Source organism: Camelina sativa, chromosome 5, assembly GCF_030686135.1.
Source record: "Camelina sativa cultivar CO46 ecotype springtype chromosome 5, ASM3068613v1".
Classification (NCBI taxonomy): Eukaryota; Viridiplantae; Streptophyta; class Magnoliopsida; order Brassicales; family Brassicaceae; genus Camelina; species Camelina sativa.
In genome coordinates this window covers 9,962,044-9,979,756 of record NC_141884.1, presented here as the reverse complement: position 1 = coordinate 9,979,756, position 17,713 = coordinate 9,962,044, and the positions used below count along the sequence as shown (strand labels likewise).

Sequence of the window (17,713 nt, the reverse complement as noted above, 5' to 3'; positions counted from 1 at the left end):
CCGAGTGGTTACCTCCAGCGCCTTCGTGGACTTCTCGCATGATGTCGTTGACGTCCTTTGTATTAACGCAGATAAGAAGTGCGCCATTTGCCTCCCAACGAAACAAGCTACCATCCAACATCGTGTAGTGTGCGCTCTTGACGCAAAGTCGTCTTGCTTCCCACTTGTCTTTCGGCATAATTCCGTCCGTGATGAATGCTATAATTTCAGTTTGCCAGTCGTCTCGCGAGGAGGTATCGGGTGCTGGCACGGGAATAGCTGGAGGTGCTGAGGTTGGAACGGGCGTGGTGGAAGTGCTTGCGTTTGTGGCCGTTGAGGCTGATCTCGTGACTGCCAAGACGACTGCCGAGCTAGCGCTCGGGTTTGCTGATGCTTCTGTTGAAAGTGCGGCTTCAATGAGTTCGACGTCAATACTTGGTTGATCAATGCTTTCCACCGGAATTACTCAACGGAGGTCTGGGTCCAATGTAGAGGCTAGCGTTGCAAGTGCGTCTGCGGGAGCATTGTCGCTGCGTGGAATCTTGACGAGCTCAAAGAACTCAAACTGTTGTGAGAGGTCGCGGACGACTTTCAGATAAGCATCCATGCGTGCGTGTCTTGTTGCATAATCCCCACTGAATTGGTGCGTGACCAGCTGTGAATCGCAGTATGCTTGTATCTTTTTGACTCTGATTCCGTGTGCGAGGCGTAATCCAGCGATTAGCGCTTCATACTCAGCATCGTTGTTTGTGGCAGTGAAAGCAAGGCGGAATGACTGCTCTAAGATTTCTCATGTCAGCGAGGTAAGGCGTACGCCCGCTCCCGAGCCCATCTTCGAAGAAGCACCATCAACGTGAAGTGACCATATCTCGGGTGGAGGTGAGTCAACTTCGAGTTCCGGAGAGAGTTCAACGAGAAAATCTGCGAGGACTTGTGATTTTGCGCAGGTGCGATTCTTGTATTCGATGTCATACTCGCTCAATTCAACTGCCCACTTCGCTAGACGACCTGACTGACTTGGGCTGTGAAGGATTGTTCTAAGGGGCTGGTTGGTCAGGACTTCGACTGTATGAGATTGGAAGTAAGGGCGAAGCTTGCGAGCTGATATTACCACCGCGTATGCCAGCTTCTCAAGAGTCGGGTACCGAAGTTCTGCACCATCGAGAGTTTTGCTCACATAGAAGATTGGATGTTGCTCTCCACGATCTTCTCTGACAAGCACACCACTTACAGCTGAACAGGAAATGGCGATGTAGAGATACAAAGTTTCTCCTTGCTCGGGTTTAGCCAGGACTGGCGGGGATGACAAGTAATCCTTCAACTGCGTGAATGCTAGCTCGCATTTCTCATCCCATTCAAAACGTTTGTTGCCGCGAAGAAGCTGATAAAATGGCAAACACTTGTCTGTCGAGCGAGAGATGAAATGGTTAAGTGCAGCAATGCGTCCAGTTAGACGCTGAACCTCGCGTGTATTCCTAAGAGAAGGGAGGTTGATGATTGCCGAGATCTGTTTTGGATTTGCTTCTATGCCGCGCTTCGTAACGAGGTATCCCAAAAACTCTCCGGAAGTGACCCCAAATGTGCATTTCGCTGGATTCAGCTTCATGTTGTACTTGTTGAGTATCTCGAAACATTGTTTTAGGTGTGCGACGTGGTCTGCGGCCTGAGCTGATTTGACGAGCATATCATCAATGTAGACTTCCATCGTTCTCCCTAGCTGACTTGCAAACATCCGGTTCACTAATCGCTGATACGTTGCACCCGCGTTTTTTAGTCCGAAGGGCATGACTCTGTAGCAGAAGGTACCCTGTTCAGTAATGAACGCAGTTTTCTCGCGATCATCTTTGTGCATCATTTTCTGGTTGTAGCCTGAGAACGCGTCCATGAAAGACAACAACTCGTTTCCTGCTGTGGCTTCGACGAGCTGATCAATGCGCGGAAGAGAAAAACTGTCTTTCGGACAAGCTCTGTTGAGGTCTGTAAAGTCGACGCAGACTCTCCATGTTCCGTTCTTCTTCTTAACGACGACGGGGTTACTCAGCCAATCTGGGTAACGCACTTCTGTAATTGATCCCGCATCTAGTAGCTTCCGTACCTCATCATTGACCGCGGTTGTGCGTTCTGCTCCAAGCTTTCGACGCTTTTGCTTGACGGGCTTGTAAGTCAGGTCAACGTTGAGCTCGTGGCTGGTAATGCTTGGATCGATCCCGGTCATATGATCTATCGTCCATGCAAATGTGGTTGCGTTTTTGCGCAAAAACTGGACGAGCTCGTCTCGCAGAGCCATTGGTAACTCGGAGCCTATTCCCACGCAGCGTTTGGGATCGGACAAATCGATGTTGACTTGGATTACAGACTCCTTAGAAGGAGGTGTGCGTGGGTCTCGCGGTGGAGTTGATTCAGCAATTACGAAAGCCCTTGCGTTCCGCATCTTTTTCTCAGTGATAAAACAGGTCCGTGCCATCAGAGGGTCTCCGCGCAGCGTATAGATTCCGTATGCATTCGGGAACTTAACACATTGATGATATGTAGAAGCAACAGCGTGCATCTTGTGGAGCCATGGTGTTCCCAGAATGACATTGTAGACGATGGGTTTGTCCACAATTGCGAAGTTGAAGCACTGCATTGTCACGCCGACGTAGATTGGAAGTGTTATAGTTCCGACAGTCATGATGGTGTCTCCATCGAATCCCGTCAAAGGCTGCATTTCATGGACTGTGTTGCGCAGATCAATCTCCATCTGGATCAGTACATCCTTGAATATCACGTTGACCGAGCTTCCGGTGTCAATAAGGATTCTTGTCACTGAACTTTCTCCGATTACCATTTCTACGACAAGTGGGTCATTGTTCGGACTAGCGTTGCGTGCGTCTTCTTCAGTAAACGTAATTGGTGCTGTGGATGTCTTGAACATGTTGCTGTGAGAAGGCATGTTGCGCTTTGTTTCTGTTTCGCGACAGTAGGCTTGGATTGATCTAACAGAATCGCGGCATGTTGACAAGCCGCCCATAATCATGTTGATCCTTTGGCGAGGAGCTGGTGGTTCATCGTGCTCTTCTGCTTCATGATTCCGTTTGGGGGGAGGAGGTAAGCGAGCGACTTCCTGTTCTCGGTCATTTTGTGCCCATGCTCGGTCATCCTGTGCGACAGCTTCCTCTTCGCGCCGTCTGTCGTGCTGCTGTTCGTCTCTTAGGCAATACTGGTTATCTTTGTGTGTGACAAATTTTCTCCGCTCTCGTTCTACATCGACGTCACCTTTTTGTACTTATTCAGAAGCAGCATTTGAAGTGTTTTGCACTCCTCAGTCGAATGTCCGTTGAACCTGTGGGACTCGCAGTACGGTCGCTTGCCTTTGAAGCCGGGATTATCGGATTCGCGGTTCCATTTGTTCCAAGACTTGTTCGGTTGTTCTTTTCCATCAATTGCAAACATCGTCGCTTTTCTTCCTTTCTCGGCTCGGGCGTAGTCCTTGTTGTAGTGTTGGCGTGGTTCGTGGTACTCATCTACGGCTTTTCCTTTTGAGTCTGGAGTCTTTTCAGATGCTTTTTCGGTTGTACCAGGTTGATCGGGGTTCCTCTTACCTCTGTCTTCTTCGACTAGGATATATCGGTTGGCGCGTGCGAGTACTTCCCCCAAGCTTGTGACAGGCAAGATTGTTAGATCGTCCTTGAACCTGGTTCCCCGAGCGAGCGCATTTTTTAGTGCGCCGATTGCTGATTCGTCACTTATAGATAGTCGGGACACGACATCCTTAAATCTATCCATGAAAGCCCGTAGTGATTCGTCTTGTTTCTGATACATCCTCCATAGATCGGCATTTGACGCGGGTGTGCGCATGAAGCACTGGTGATGCTGAAGGAATGCACTTGTTAATGCTTCGTATCCATCGATCGAGTTGGCCTCGAGTCTTGAAAACCAATTTAGCGCTTCGCCGGAAAGACTCTCGACAAACAGCTGACAGCTCCCTGCATCTGCTTCCTCAGGTGAAAAATACGATCGACTGATGTGTATTGTCATTGACTTCAGGAAGACGGTGGGATCGCCTTTTCCATCGTATGGAATTGGTCTGTTCTTGCTATTGTTGGGATTATGCTTGACCCTAACTCCTGAAACTCTTGTAGTGAAAGGTGAACGTCTTGCATCCGCTAGGACGGTTTCTAGCTCTGGTGCTGCACTTGTTGCTCGGTGCATCTGAGTCGTAAGTGTTTGCAGCTGAGCTTGCATCTGCTGAAGTTCTTGCCGTAGCGCGTGATTCTCAGCATTCTCGGAGCGACTTGGATCAGCACGCTGATCTGCGGAGACCTGACTGGCCTGAAAATGTACCCTTGGCTGCTCACCATTGGGTCCGACGATGATCGACGAGAGACGGGGCCTTCCATTAACGTTGTGCTCAGCTCTTGGTATGTTAGCGGTGTAATGGTTAGCTTGCGGAGCATGGTGGTCAGCTCGTGGAGCATAGAGGTCAGCTCGCGGAGCGTTGAGGTCAGCTCGCGGAGCGTGGAGGTCAGCTCGCGGAGCGTTGAGGTCAGCTCGCGGAGCGTTGAGGTCAGCTCGCGGAGCGTTGAAGTCAGCTCGCGGAGCGTTGAGGTCAGCTCGCGGAGCGTTGAAGTCAGCTCGCGGAGCGTTGAGGTCAGCTCGCGGAGCCTTGAGATCAGCTCGCGGAGCGTTGAGGTAAGCTCGTGGAGTGCGTGGTGCCAATGCGTCATCCTCCTGTCGCCGATGATACCTTGCATGGTCATTTCGTCCTTGCGATTCTATCTGCGCCGCTTGACCGCTCATCTTGTCCAAGGTTCTTCGTACAGCTTCGTCAAGCGCGGCTTGACTGATTTTCACGTGTCTGGATGATCGACGGGGGTAAATGTCGCGCGTAGTGCCCATATCTTCGCGGCCATTTGGAGCGTCTTCAACAGCTACTCGATCAGGAAGGATTGCTCCATTGGTTCCGCCATTTGTCGGAGCGACACGCATAGCGCCTACGGCTTCACGGTCGGTTGGATTGACTCCAGTGGTTTCGCGAACAGGGGACGTAACGCCTTCGGCTACGCCATTGGTGGGAGCGACACGCGTAGTGCCTACGGCTGCGCGGTCAGTGAGTGTTGCGTCCTCGCCCGTTACTGCTTCGGGCCTGTTGACGCCTTGGAGTTGGTTGGTCCTCGCACGGGTGCGCCCCCATACGGTGCGTGGAGGAGACACGTCGCAGGCTGGGGAGGAGTTCACGCCTTCGTTGCTTGAGTGATTGGTCTGAGACATGCTTCTGGTTTTCCGAAAACGCCTTGTTCTTCAAATTCTTCTCGTCAAAATGAAAGGATCTCGTTCGGCCCCACGGTGGGCGCCAAATTGTTGATGTATGAAATCGACAATATAAATAATAAGAGTAAAGTGGGATGAATCGGATATGGTCTTTTTATTTAACGTAGAATTTGCAGAAGGGTTTACAGAAAAATGGCGATTACAGAGCTAAATGCAGTTAATATGAAAATAATTGCTTTTCTCTCTCAAATTGCCCAGAATTTCGGATCCCCTTTTCTGACAATGATGTCAGGTATTTATAGTGGGACCTTGACCTAGGGTTTCTTCTGTCTTCAGGCAAAATGACGATTTTGCCCCTGCGGCCTGTTGGGCCTGATCCAAGACTTTTGGCCCAAAATCTCTTCAGAATCTTCTGTTTGGGCTTCAGGAACGTTGGGGGAAAGCCCATATCCAACACTTCTGACTTGAATCTGCCGGGTAAATCGTATTCTTCTCTTTCTCGATATGAGTTTCTTCCCTTTCAATGTATAAACGTTTAGGTTTTTGGATCTGTTTGAGAGTTCTGCTTTGTTTAGGTTTTCGGTCTGTTTCAATGTATAAACGATATGTGTTATGCTTTGTTTTCAGATATGCAACAGAGAAGGCCTACAAGGTCTTCACCTTTAGGTTCTCCCAGTCCTCCAGGTCCTTCCATGCCTCTAGAAGCTATTGGATCTACAAGCGCAGCATCTTCAGCTGCAAACAACTACGCTCGTAGAACCGAAGACGCATTACTACGTGCTGCCTCAAGAGAAGGCCAACCACACCTCCATCCAAGGAAAATCAATGGTGCTTTATGGTAAGTTAAAAGGCAAAATTCTATGAATGTCTATAGCATGAATGTATAATTTTTTTGTCTCTGATTCTCATTTTTCTTCTGCCAGGTTTGGTATAGACCCCTGTGTCCACAAATTCATCCGGACAACTTGGCAAGGCAACTACATGGGACCATGGTCAAGCTGGAAATTTGTTCCTCAGGAGAGGAAAACAAACTGGTGGCAAACTTTTGTGGTAAGTGTTTAGAATTTATACTACTATTTCTTACTTTACATTTGTAAGTTTACTTACTCATATTTACTAATGTTTCTTTTAATGTTGTAGCAAAACTTTTATTGGGAGTCTCGATTTTATAACCTGGTCTACTTCCTCTGGAAACTGCATACGCAAACTACAATCTGTCAGCGCATCAGCAAGAAGAAGAGGGAAGGTAAGAAACCTAAGTACATTGATGATGAGGATTGGACTGAACTGCTGGAGCAATGGGCAACCGAAGCAGCAATTCAGAGGAGCCAGTCAGCTGCTAATTCTCGTACATCAGATCCTGATGGCAAAGGGATGCACAAACATTGTGCAGGTCCTCAGAACTTTTTAAAGATTGAGTATGATATGGTAATGATAAACTGTTAAACCTCTCTTTTTTGTTTCTATCTTAGTATAAATCCGTAATAAATATACTTCTGTTTTTTTTTTCTCTTTTATTGTGCAGATGATTGCGTCTGGTCTTGATCAACCACCACCTTTCACGGATCTTGTGCGGAAGACTCACACTCGTAAAGATGGAACTTTCATTGATGAACGAGCTAAGTCCCTTGTACTTGATGTAGAGGAAGCTGTTACACTGATTACGAATGATGATGGATCTCCCACTTCTGTCAACCAAACTGACTCAAGTGATGCTACTCCTACCCACATTCTGGTAAACCAAGAATATCTCAAGGTACTCTTGAAATAACTTTCACTTTTGTATTACGTGGATTATGTTTTGTATGATGTATGCACGTTTCATTCACAATCCATAAGAGAATGTTAATTGTTTTGATTTAGTTTTTGTTGTGACTGGATGTTTTTGACTTATGGTCTGAATGTTTGTCTTTGATTGTTGGTTGATACTCATTTGGTTTTATATCCATTCACAGCGGGGTAAGTCAAGCAAAGGACGCATTTATGGAATAGGCAGTGTTCAATACCGGGATTTCGATCCTTCTGAGACTGTCCCAGCTTCTCTTCAACGCAATCTCGACATAGACTTGCGTATCTCTGGCTTGGAAAAGAACTCTGAAACTGTCAACACTAATGTTGAAACGCTCAAGGCTGACATGACAACACTCAAAGATGATATGGTTGCCTTGAAGAGTGAGTTCAAGGACGAGATGGCTGCAGCACGAGCTTCACTAAATGTGATTCTACAGGCTCTTGGGGTGAATTCTGCTACTGTCCAACAGGTTAATCATACTCAACCTTCTGTTCCTGCTGCAACACCTAGTAATTCCACTGCCCTGAATGCCACAATGCCTAATATTGCCTCGACCTCGACTCCACCTTTGACTCAAGCTCAACAAGCTGACTTTGCTTGATTGTTTATCTTTTAGCTTTGCAAAATATTTGCAACTTTTGTAAGACTTAATCGGCTTTTGTAAGTTTTTTGGAATCTCTTGGATCTTTTTGTAAAACTTTGGAAATATATGATATTGTATTTTAGATTTTATATTTCACGTTTTCAGTTTTTATAATTTCTATTTCATGTTTCAGATTTAGAAATTTTAGGGTAAATGTTTCAATATTTTATTGAATCTGCAATCCACGATTAGTCACATAAATATTTGTGACATAGTAATTTTGTCACAATGGCAATGTCACGATGGTTCGTGGTTAGGAAATGGCACTGTTTAGACACAAGTGGTTTGTGTCCACTATAGTCACTGAATAGACATGAACATAATCGTGGCTAGCTGACCACGAAAATATGCCTGACCATTTCGTGGCAATTACTCTCACGAAATAAGCGTGCCAAAATCGTGGCTAATAACCACGAAAATCTGCCTGGCTATTCCGTGGCAAATATTGTTACGAAACACGCGTGCCAAAATCGTGGCTATAACGTCACGAAAAGCCACGAAATATTTTAGTCCACGATCGTATAGACACGATATTTTTCCGTGTCATGCCGGGTCTGTTGGATCATATAGCCACGAAAATATGACCTTATTCACGGAATATTCCATGGCTATAGGCTCTGTTTTTACTAGTGCAAATCACCTAAAATGTCAAGTTGAATACACCCCCCAAATATTATCACAATGTGAATGCCTTCTTCTCTGAATTCTTGGTCAATGCATGTTTCCAAATTTTGTATTTTTTTTTTTTATAAATCCTAATCCAATAAACGGGCCTGAACATTTGGGCTAGATGGGCTTTCTTTTAACCAAAGATTTTTGATTAACAGAGAAAAACTCTAAACTTTATTATACTGCGTGTTTAGGGCAAAGTGAGACTACATTATTATTTTTTTGTTGTTTTTGTACATTGAAGAATCTGAGGCGGGTCTAGGGTTCTTCTTGCTGCAGTGTCTCCAGTCTCCACCATGAAATCACGGCGTCAGAACATTTCTCGGCGCAATACGCGATCGATGACCTTTGTAAATGGAAGAGGAAACACGTTGCCGATCTCAATCGAACTCGTGATGGAGATATTCTCGTGGCTGCCGGCGAAATCTATAGCGAGATGTCGTTGCGTGTCGAAGCTCTGGAACGCCGTACTACGCCGCCCAGATTTCACGGAGCTGTACTTGACCAGATCTTATTCTGACCGCCCGCAGCTCTTGTTCGCCTTCCGCGACGAAAAGGAAAATGGGTTCGTCTTCTTCTCCTTACAGCATCCTCAAAACCCTGTTGAGAACTCGTCCTTTGCTGCAGCCACCAGTCGTTTTACCCATTCCCTCAAATTATATGATATCGTTGGTATTAGTAACGGCTTCGTCCTTCTTAGAGGTATCAAGAGAAATCCTCCAGGAGTGTTGTCGTTGCTATTCAACCCCAGCACCGGACAATCGTTACTTTTACCGGAAGTGAAACCGGTAGTGAAGCCCGATTGCTATATGATTGGGCTGACTAAGTTTATGGGGTATGATCCAGTTAAGAAACAGTTCAAGGTATTGTCCGCTAACATGTCAGGTGTATGCGGAGATTATGAAAGATATGACGAGTTTCAAGTTCTGACACTAGGAATTGGGAAACCATCATGGAGAATGGTCGAATGTTGCTTACCCCATTATCCCAAATCTGGAGGGATATGCATCAATGGTGTTTTCTACTATCTAGGTGCGGCCGACAGGGGTTTTGATCAATCAATAATGGTAGTTTGTATTGATTTAACTTCTGAGAAGTTCAGCTTTCTGAACTTCAGTGGACCGATGCAAGGTGCAACTACTCTGATAAATTACAATGGGAAACTAGGTTCCCTTATGTCTAAATATTTTTATGGGAGAGATACAAGTTTTGAGTTGTGGGTTCTCGACGACTTGGAAAAAAAGGAATGGTCCAAGCATGTTTTTGTATTATATCCTCCTGTTTGGCAGCATGCAGTTGAGGGGGCCACATTACGCTTTTTCGGAGTGGTTGGTACAAATGAATTTGTGTTTGTGCCGGCATTTCTGTATAAGCCTTTCTATGTTTTCTACTACAATGTTGAGAAGAACACTGTCGTAAGAGTTGGAGTTAGAGGAATGAAAGGGTTTTATGGTGATAGTGTTGACGACTTTTCAAACCATGTGGAGAATGTGGAGCTTATTCGAGCATTTTAGGAATTTATAACTTGAAGAGGTTGTGTAACATAGCTCTTTAAAAGTTCTCATCATAAAGACCATGGGAATCTTACTTGAGTCGTCGTTATTTCTCCGCATCTCTTGGGTAAGTTATCATTTTGTTTCCTTGTTGGATATGTATGTTATGTTTCCGGTGAATCTGTGATGTTGTGAAACTTATGTGGATACTTAATGAATCTTATTATCTTATTTATCACTTTACATAATTGCTAGATCAGCTTTAACGAACCTCCGATATTTAGGCCTAAATTTTAGGCTAAATGGGGTTTCCCTTAAACAAAAAAGCATGCACAATCTTTTTTTCGAAATGGAGATTGCAAACTCGGTATCTCCACCATGAAATCACGGCGGCGGCACGTCTCGGAGGATGGTCTAACCATTTCCCGACGACGCAATACACGATCGAATACCTCACTTAATTAGTGAAAGAGAACATTCATTTCCGATCCCAACAGATCTCATTAACGAGAGATATTCTCGATGTTGCCGTCGAAATCTATAGCTATACGTCGTTGCGTATCCAAGTTCTGGGCCACCATACTTAGACTTCCAGATTTCACGGAGTTGTTCTTGACCAAAACATCAGCTCGCCCGCAGCTGTTGTTTGCTTGCGAAACAAACCAAGGGTTGGTCTTCTTCTCCTCACACCAGTCTCCTCATCAAAGCCAATCAGCTTGCACATTTCCCCAACGCATGTGGACTCATTGGTCCTAGCAACGGCGTCGTCTGTCTTACTGAAAAACGGATCTTAAAGGGAAGGAAAAATCCAGCGTTGGTGTCGGTTATATGTAACCCTAGCACCGGAGAATCTTTAACTTTACCTAGAATGAAGACGAGGAAGAGGAGTGGGCTGAGAAGCTATTTTGGGTATGATCCGGTTAAGAAACAATTCAAGGTACTGTATATGACTTGGTCATTTGATGGGATCTGTAAGGAGCATCAGATTCTGACGTTGGGAACAGGGAAATTGTCATGGAGAATGATCCAATGTTGCTCACCACATGATCCCATACATTAAAATCAAGGGATATGCATCAATGGTGTTTACTACTATATAGCTCGTGTCAACATGTTTTCTGAAGAGTATATGATAGTTTGTTTTGATTTTAGGTCTGAGAAGTTTATTATTTTAAAAGTCATGGAGACTTTAAACATGTTGCCCAAACCATGTAGTCGTCGACGTTGGAGAGAGTCATCGGCCGGAGTGATACACTTCCCGGAGGCAAAAAGCTCATGCTTGGTTGCCTTTCTTGTAAGTCCATCCCCATATAGGATAGTGATGATCGTTTGAGATATCACATCACTATGTCTAAGCGGTGACTTTTATAGACAGATCACGATCTTACAAAACAATATAGGGATCCTCCCTATAGCTTTATTGACTTTAAAAACAACACTAAAATAGTACCATTTGCTATAGTTGTTAAAGGTAAGCGGTCCAAACGTCTTCTTTGTTATTTTTTGTTAACTACGTGCCTTATAGTCAACAAAAGTTTAGAATTAAACTAAAAAATCAATCAAAATTAAAGCTTTATTTCAACATATACAAAGCTGATGTTTTTTTCACCACTTTTGCAAAGTTCAGGTTTTTATGACGTTTTTCCGATAAAAAAATAGAGATAAAGTTATAAATTAGTAAATTTATAAACTTAGTTGGAAGAAAAAATGCCAAAAAACATGATTTATTTAATATTTTCCAAAAACATGAATTTTTATCGGTAATATGATTTATTTAATATTTGCCGAATCACCAATATGTGCTAATCTTTAACATGAATGTATAATTTAACACTAACAAACATAGTCTCAAATTTTAAATATATATATATATTATTAATTATATTATATTATAATTGAAAATAATAATATACACCAACTTTTAATGGAGAACATGAATTTATAATTTAACAAGAGAAATTGAATAACGTAACCTCTTGATATTAAAAAAAAAAAACTTTAAATTTTTGTGTTTGTTTGAAAAAAAAAAACTTTTCTTTTCTTTATCCTAATAATTGTAACTCTTGATAGTAATTGTTGTTCTATTAAATATATGATAGCTTTATTTTTCTCCTATATCTAGTATTTTACAAATATTTACACAATTATTATATGTGATGATAGAAATATCAAAATTTATATTTATGTTACCTTTATTCATATTTCATTTTGATATTTTTTTTGGTTGTATTTTTTTTCATTTTGTTTTTAATTTATATTTTAGTGTAAATTATTGTTTTTAATAATAATAAAATATTACAAAATATGAGAGAATTAATTGATGTATTAAATTTAGATTTTATGTTATGAACGAAAAGACAAAAGAGAGAAAAACCAACTTTATATAATAAGATATAGATTAGTACATAAAGAAAACTTTAGAACATTGCTTTAGGGTTTAACGCAGTCTCTCCGTCATGAAATCACAGCAGCAACACGTCTCGGAGGATGGTCCTATTGCACTCAACTCACGAGCTTCAAAGTCAGTCAATATATGGTGGAGAAAACTCAGATGCGATCCCAGTTGATCTCATCTTCGAAATACTCTTGAAATTGCCGACGAAATCTATAGCGAGATGTCGTTGTGTATCGAAGCTATGGTCTTCCATACTTCTCCGTACAGATTTCATGGAGTTATTCTTGACCAGATCTACAACTCCCCCGAAACTCTTGTTCTCCAGCCCAAATAACGACGAGTTGTTCTTCTTCACGGCACCGCAGGTCCAAAATCCAGATCAGAACTCTTCTCTTGTATCCCGGCCTTATCACACGAAGCCCCCCTTTGATTGTTGTTCCCCTCGAATTTGTGTTCCTGTTGGCGGTTTGGTCTGTCTTATATATCAGCGGAACTTAGAGGGAGGGAAGGAAATAGTACCAATGATATGCAAACCTAGCACTGGACGACAAGCCTTACCTTTACCCGCATTGAAGACGACAAGGGTTCAGGTGAAAAGCTTTTTTGTTTATGATCCCATTGGTAAACTATTCAAGGTATTATTGTCCATGACCTTGCCACGTCATAGAAACGAAGGGAACTGTAAGGAGTGTCAAATTCTGACATTAGGGACTCAAACACTTTCATGGAGAAAGATTGATTGTTGTATACCCCATCGTCCTATATATCGTGGGATATGCATTGATGGCTGTTTGTATTATCAAGCTTTGGTCGATGATCACCGTTCAGGGGTTTCTACGATAGTTTGCTTTGATGTTAGGTCTGAAACGTTTAGATTTGTGAAGAAAGATATAGCAATGTCTAGTGAATCAACTCTGGTTAACTATGAGGGTAGATTAGGTGCACTTCAGTCAGATAGGGGTAATAAGTTACTAGCCAAACTAGAAGTCTTGAGTTGTGGATTCTGGTAGACGCTGAGAAAAATGAATGGTCGTATATGACTTGCCCCCGTTGTGGAAGAATATAGTTCCAAAGGCTGAGTTATGTTTTGTTGGATTGACTAGTACAAATGATATTGTGTTGTCCGAACGCTATCCATTTACCATTTTCAATATTTTCTACTACAATCTCGAGAGGCACACAATCATAAAAGTTGAAATCCAAGGAATGGATGTGTACTGCCATCTTAGAGTTCAAACCTATCTAGACCAGGTGGAGGACGTGAAGCTCTGGTGCTGCACTTGTTGCTCGGTGCATCTGAGTCGTAAGTGTTTGCAGCTGAGCTTGCATTTGCTGAAGTTCTTGCCGTAGCGCGTGATTCTCCGCATTCTCGGAGCGACTTGGATCAGCACGCTGATCTGCGGAGACCTGACTGGCCTGAAAATGTACCCTTGGCTGCTCACCATTGGGTCCGACGATGATCGACGAGAGACGGGGCCTTCCATTAACGTTGTGCTCAGCTCTTGGTATGTTAGCGGTGTAATGGTTAGCTTGCGGAGCATGGTGGTCAGCTCGTGGAGCATAGAGGTCAGCTCGCGGAGCGTTGAGGTCAGCTCGCGGAGCGTGGAGGTCAGCTCGCGGAGCGTTGAGGTCAGCTCGCGGAGCGTTGAGGTCAGCTCGCGGAGCGTTGAAGTCAGCTCGCGGAGCGTTGAGGTCAGCTCGTGGAGCGTTGAAGTCAGCTCGCGGAGCGTTGAGGTCAGCTCGCGGAGCGTTGAGATCAGCTCGCGGAGCGTTGAGGTCAGCTCGTGGAGTGCGTGGTGCCAATGCGTCATCCTCCTGTCGCCGATGATACCTTGCATGGTCATTTCGTCCTTGCGATTCTATCTGCGCCGCTTGACCGCTCATCTTGTCCAAGGTTCTTCGTACAGCTTCGTCAAGCGCGGCTTGACTGATTTTCACGTGTCTGGATGATCGACGGGGGTAAATGTCGCGCGTAGTGCCCATATCTTTGCGGCCATTTGGAGCGTCTTCAACAGCTACTCGATCAGGAAGGATTGCTCCATTGGTTCCGCCATTTGTCGGAGCGACACGCGTAGCGCCTACGGCTTCACGGTCGGTTGGATTGACTCCAGTGGTTTCGCGAACAAGGGACGTAACGCCTTCGGCTACGCCATTGGTGGGAGCGACACGCGTAGTGCCTACGGCTGCGCGGTCAGTGAGTGTTGCGTCCTCGCACGGGTGCGCCCCCATACGGTGCGTGGAGGAGACACGTCGCAGGCTGGGGAGGAGTTCACGCCTTCGTTGCTTGAGTGATTGGTCTGAGACATGCTTCTGGTTTTCCGAAAACGCCTTGTTCTTCAAATTCTTCTCGTCAAAATGAAAGGATCTCGTTCGGCCCCACGGTGGGCGCCAAATTGTTGATGTATGAAATCGACAATATAAATAATAAGAGTAAAGTGGGATGAATCGGATATGGTCCTTTTATTTAACGTAGAATTTGTAGAAGGGTTTACAGAAAAAATGGCGATTACAGAGCTAAATGCAGTTAATATGAAAATAATTGCTTTTCTCTCTCAAATTGCCCAGAATTTCGGATTCCCTTTTCTGACAATGATGTCAGGTATTTATAGTGGGACCTTGACCTAGGGTTTCTTCTGTCTTCAGGCAAAATGACGATTTTGCCCCTGCGGCCTGTTGGGCCTGATCCAAGACTTTTGGCCCAAAATCTCTTCAGAATCTTCTGTTTGGGCTTCAGGAACGTTGGGGGCAAAGCCCATATCCAACACTTCTGACTTGAATCTGCCGGGTAAATCGTATTCTTCTCTTTCTCGATATGAGTTTCTTCCCTTTCAATGTATAAACGTTTAGGTTTTTGGATCTGTTTTGAGAGTTCTGCTTTGTTTAGGTTTTCGGTCTGTTTCAATGTATAAACGATATGTGTTATGCTTTGTTTTCAGATATGCAACAGAGAAGGCCTACAAGGTCTTCACCTTTAGGTTCTCCCAGTCCTCCAGGTCCTTCCATGCCTCCAGGAGCTATTGGATCTACAAGCGCAGCATCTTCAGCTGCAAACAACTACGCTCGTAGAACCGAAGACGCATTACTACGTGCTGCCTCAAGAGAAGGCCAACCACACCTCCATCCAAGGAAAATCAATGGTGCTTTATGGTAAGTTAAAAGGCAAAATTCTATGAATGTCTATAGCATGAATGTATAATTTTTTTGTCTCTGATTCTCATTTTTCTTCTGCCAGGTTTGGTATAGACCCCTTTGTCCACAAATTCATCCGGACAACTTGGCAAGGCAACTACATGGGACCATGGTCAAGCTGGAAATTTGTTCCTCAGGAGAGGAAAACAAACTGGTGGCAAACTTTTGTGGTAAATGTTTAGAATTTATACTACTATTTCTTACTTTACATTTGTAAGTTTACTTACTCATATTTACTAATGTTTCTTTTAATGTTGTAGCAAAACTTTTATTGGGAGTCTCGATTTCATAACCTGGTCTACTTCCTCTGGAAACTGCATACGCAAACTACAATCTGTCAGCGCATCAGCAAGAAGAAGAGGGAAGGTAAGAAACCTAAGTACATTGATGATGAGGATTGGACTGAACTGCTGGAGCAATGGGCAACCGAAGCAGCAATTCAGAGGAGCCAGTCAGCTGCTAATTCTCGTACATCAGATCCTGATGGCAAAGGGATGCACAAACATTGTGCAGGTCCTCAGAACTTTTTAAAGATTGAGTATGATATGGTAATGATAAACTGTTAAACCTCTCTTTTTTGTTTCTATCTTAGTATAAATCCGTAATAAACATACTTCTGTTTGTTTTTTCTCTTTTATTGTGCAGATGATTGCGTCTGGTCTTGATCAACCACCACCTTTCACGGATCTTGTGCGGAAGACTCACACTCGTAAAGATGGAACTTTCATTGATGAACGAGCTAAGTCCCTTGTACTTGATGTAGAGGAAGCTGTTACACTGATTACGAATGATGATGGATCTCCCACTTCTGTCAACCAAACTGACTCAAGTGATGCTACTCCTACCCACATTCTGCTAAACCAAGAATATCTCAAGGTACTCTTGAAATAACTTTCACTTTTGTATTACGTGGATTATGTTTTGTATGATGTATGCACGTTTCATTCACAATCCATAAGAGAATGTTAATTGTTTTGAATTAGTTTTTGTTGTGACTGGATGTTTTTGACTTCTGGTCTGAATGTTTGTCTTTGATTGTTGGTTGATACTCATTTGGTTTTATATCCATTCACAGCGGGGTAAGTCAAGCAAAGGACGCATTTATGGAATAGGCAGTGTTCAATACCAGGATTTCGATCCTTCTGAGACTGTCCCAGCTTCTCTTCAACGCAATCTCGACATAGACTTGCGTATCTCTGGCTTGGAAAAGAACTCTGAAACTGTCAACACTAATGTTGAAACGCTCAAGGCTGACATGACAACACTCAAAGATGATATGGTTGCCTTGAAGAGTGAGTTCAAGGACGAGATGGCTGCAGCACGAGCTTCACTAAATGTGATTCTACAGGCTCTTGGGGTGAATTCTGCTACTGTCCAACAGGTTAATCATACTCAACCTTCTGTTCCTGCTGCAACACCTAGTAATCCCACTGCCCTGAATGCCACAATGCCTAATATTGCCTCGACCTCGACTCCACCTTTGACTCAAGCTCAACAAGCTGACTTTGCTTGATTGTTTATCTTTTAGCTTTGCAAAATATTTGCAACTTTTGTAAGACTTAATCGGCTTTTGTAAGTTTTTTGGAATCTCTTGGATCTTTTTGTAAAACTTTGGAAATATATGATATTGTATTTTAGATTTTATATTTCACGTTTTCAGTTTTTATAATTTCTATTTCATGTTTCAGATTTAGAAATTTTAGGGTAAATGTTTCAATATTTTATTGAATCTGCAATCCACGATTAGTCACATAAATATTTGTGACATAGTAATTTTGTCACAATGGCAATGTCACGATGGTTCGTGGTTAGGAAATGGCACTGTTTAGACACAAGTGGTTTGTGTCCACTATAGTCACTGAATAGACATGAACATAATCGTGGCTAGCTGACCACGAAAATATGCCTGACCATTTCGTGGCAATTACTCTCACGAAATAAGCGTGCCAAAATCGTGGCTAATAACCACGAAAATCTGCCTGGCTATTCCGTGGCAAATATTGTTACGAAACACGCGTGCCAAAATCGTGGCTATAACGTCACGAAAAGCCACGAAATATTTTAGTCCACGATCGTATAGACACGATATGTTTCCGTGTCATGCCGTGTCTGTTGGATCATATAGCCATGAAAATATGACCTTATTCACGGAATATTCCATGGCTATAGGCTCTGTTTTTACTAGTGCAAATCACCTAAAATGTCAAGTTGAATACACCCCCAAATATTATCACAATGTGAATGCCTTCTTCTCTGAATTCTTGGTCAATGCATGTTTCCAAATTTTTTTTTTTTTTTTATAA

The 17,713-nt window shown here is 43.4% G+C and overlaps 2 protein-coding genes and 3 pseudogenes across 2 annotated transcripts; 4 read left to right on the top strand and 1 right to left on the bottom strand.

Annotated features, from left to right (window-relative positions):
• Positions 1–445: 445 nt before the first annotated feature.
• Positions 446–5,229, bottom strand: LOC147943499 (uncharacterized; annotated as a pseudogene).
• Positions 5,230–5,421: 192 nt separating this feature from the next.
• On the top strand, positions 5,422–7,622 carry LOC104733767 (uncharacterized). The gene is made up of 7 exons (XM_087512261.1): positions 5,422–5,521; positions 5,566–5,706; positions 5,857–6,067; positions 6,153–6,279; positions 6,370–6,657; positions 6,755–6,985; positions 7,185–7,622. Exons 1-7 carry the CDS (start codon positions 5,422–5,424, stop codon positions 7,620–7,622), a joined length of 1,536 nt encoding a protein of 511 aa, XP_087368387.1.
• Positions 7,623–8,674: 1,052 nt separating this feature from the next.
• Positions 8,675–9,847, top strand: LOC147943498 (putative F-box protein At3g23960 pseudogene; annotated as a pseudogene).
• Positions 9,734–17,054, top strand: LOC147943496 (uncharacterized). Its single transcript, XM_087449751.1, has 6 exons — positions 9,734–9,953; positions 15,158–15,368; positions 15,454–15,580; positions 15,671–15,958; positions 16,056–16,286; positions 16,486–17,054. The coding sequence occupies exons 2-6, from the start codon at positions 15,160–15,162 to the stop codon at positions 16,921–16,923; spliced, it is 1,293 nt and encodes a 430-aa protein (XP_087305877.1). The 5' UTR covers positions 9,734–9,953; positions 15,158–15,159; the 3' UTR covers positions 16,924–17,054.
• Positions 12,276–13,538, top strand: LOC147943497 (F-box protein DOR pseudogene; annotated as a pseudogene).
• Positions 17,055–17,713: the final 659 nt, after the last annotated feature.

What these genes read in the sequence shown, in the direction of transcription:
- LOC104733767 (XM_087512261.1), top strand. Translation starts at nt 5,422, where the DNA reads ATGGCGATTACAGAGCTAAATGCAGTTAATATGAAAATAATTGCTTTT. An exon ending in ACTGGTGGCAAACTTTTGTG is followed by an intron (nt 6,280 to 6,369) that starts GTAAGTGTTTAG and finishes TTAATGTTGTAG; the next exon opens with CAAAACTTTTATTGGGAGTC. An exon ending in TAAACCAAGAATATCTCAAG is followed by an intron (nt 6,986 to 7,184) that starts GTACTCTTGAAA and finishes ATCCATTCACAG; the next exon opens with CGGGGTAAGTCAAGCAAAGG.
- LOC147943496 (XM_087449751.1), top strand. Translation starts at nt 15,160, where the DNA reads ATGCAACAGAGAAGGCCTACAAGGTCTTCACCTTTAGGTTCTCCCAGT. An exon ending in TAAAGATTGAGTATGATATG is followed by an intron (nt 15,959 to 16,055) that starts GTAATGATAAAC and finishes TTTATTGTGCAG; the next exon opens with ATGATTGCGTCTGGTCTTGA. An exon ending in TAAACCAAGAATATCTCAAG is followed by an intron (nt 16,287 to 16,485) that starts GTACTCTTGAAA and finishes ATCCATTCACAG; the next exon opens with CGGGGTAAGTCAAGCAAAGG.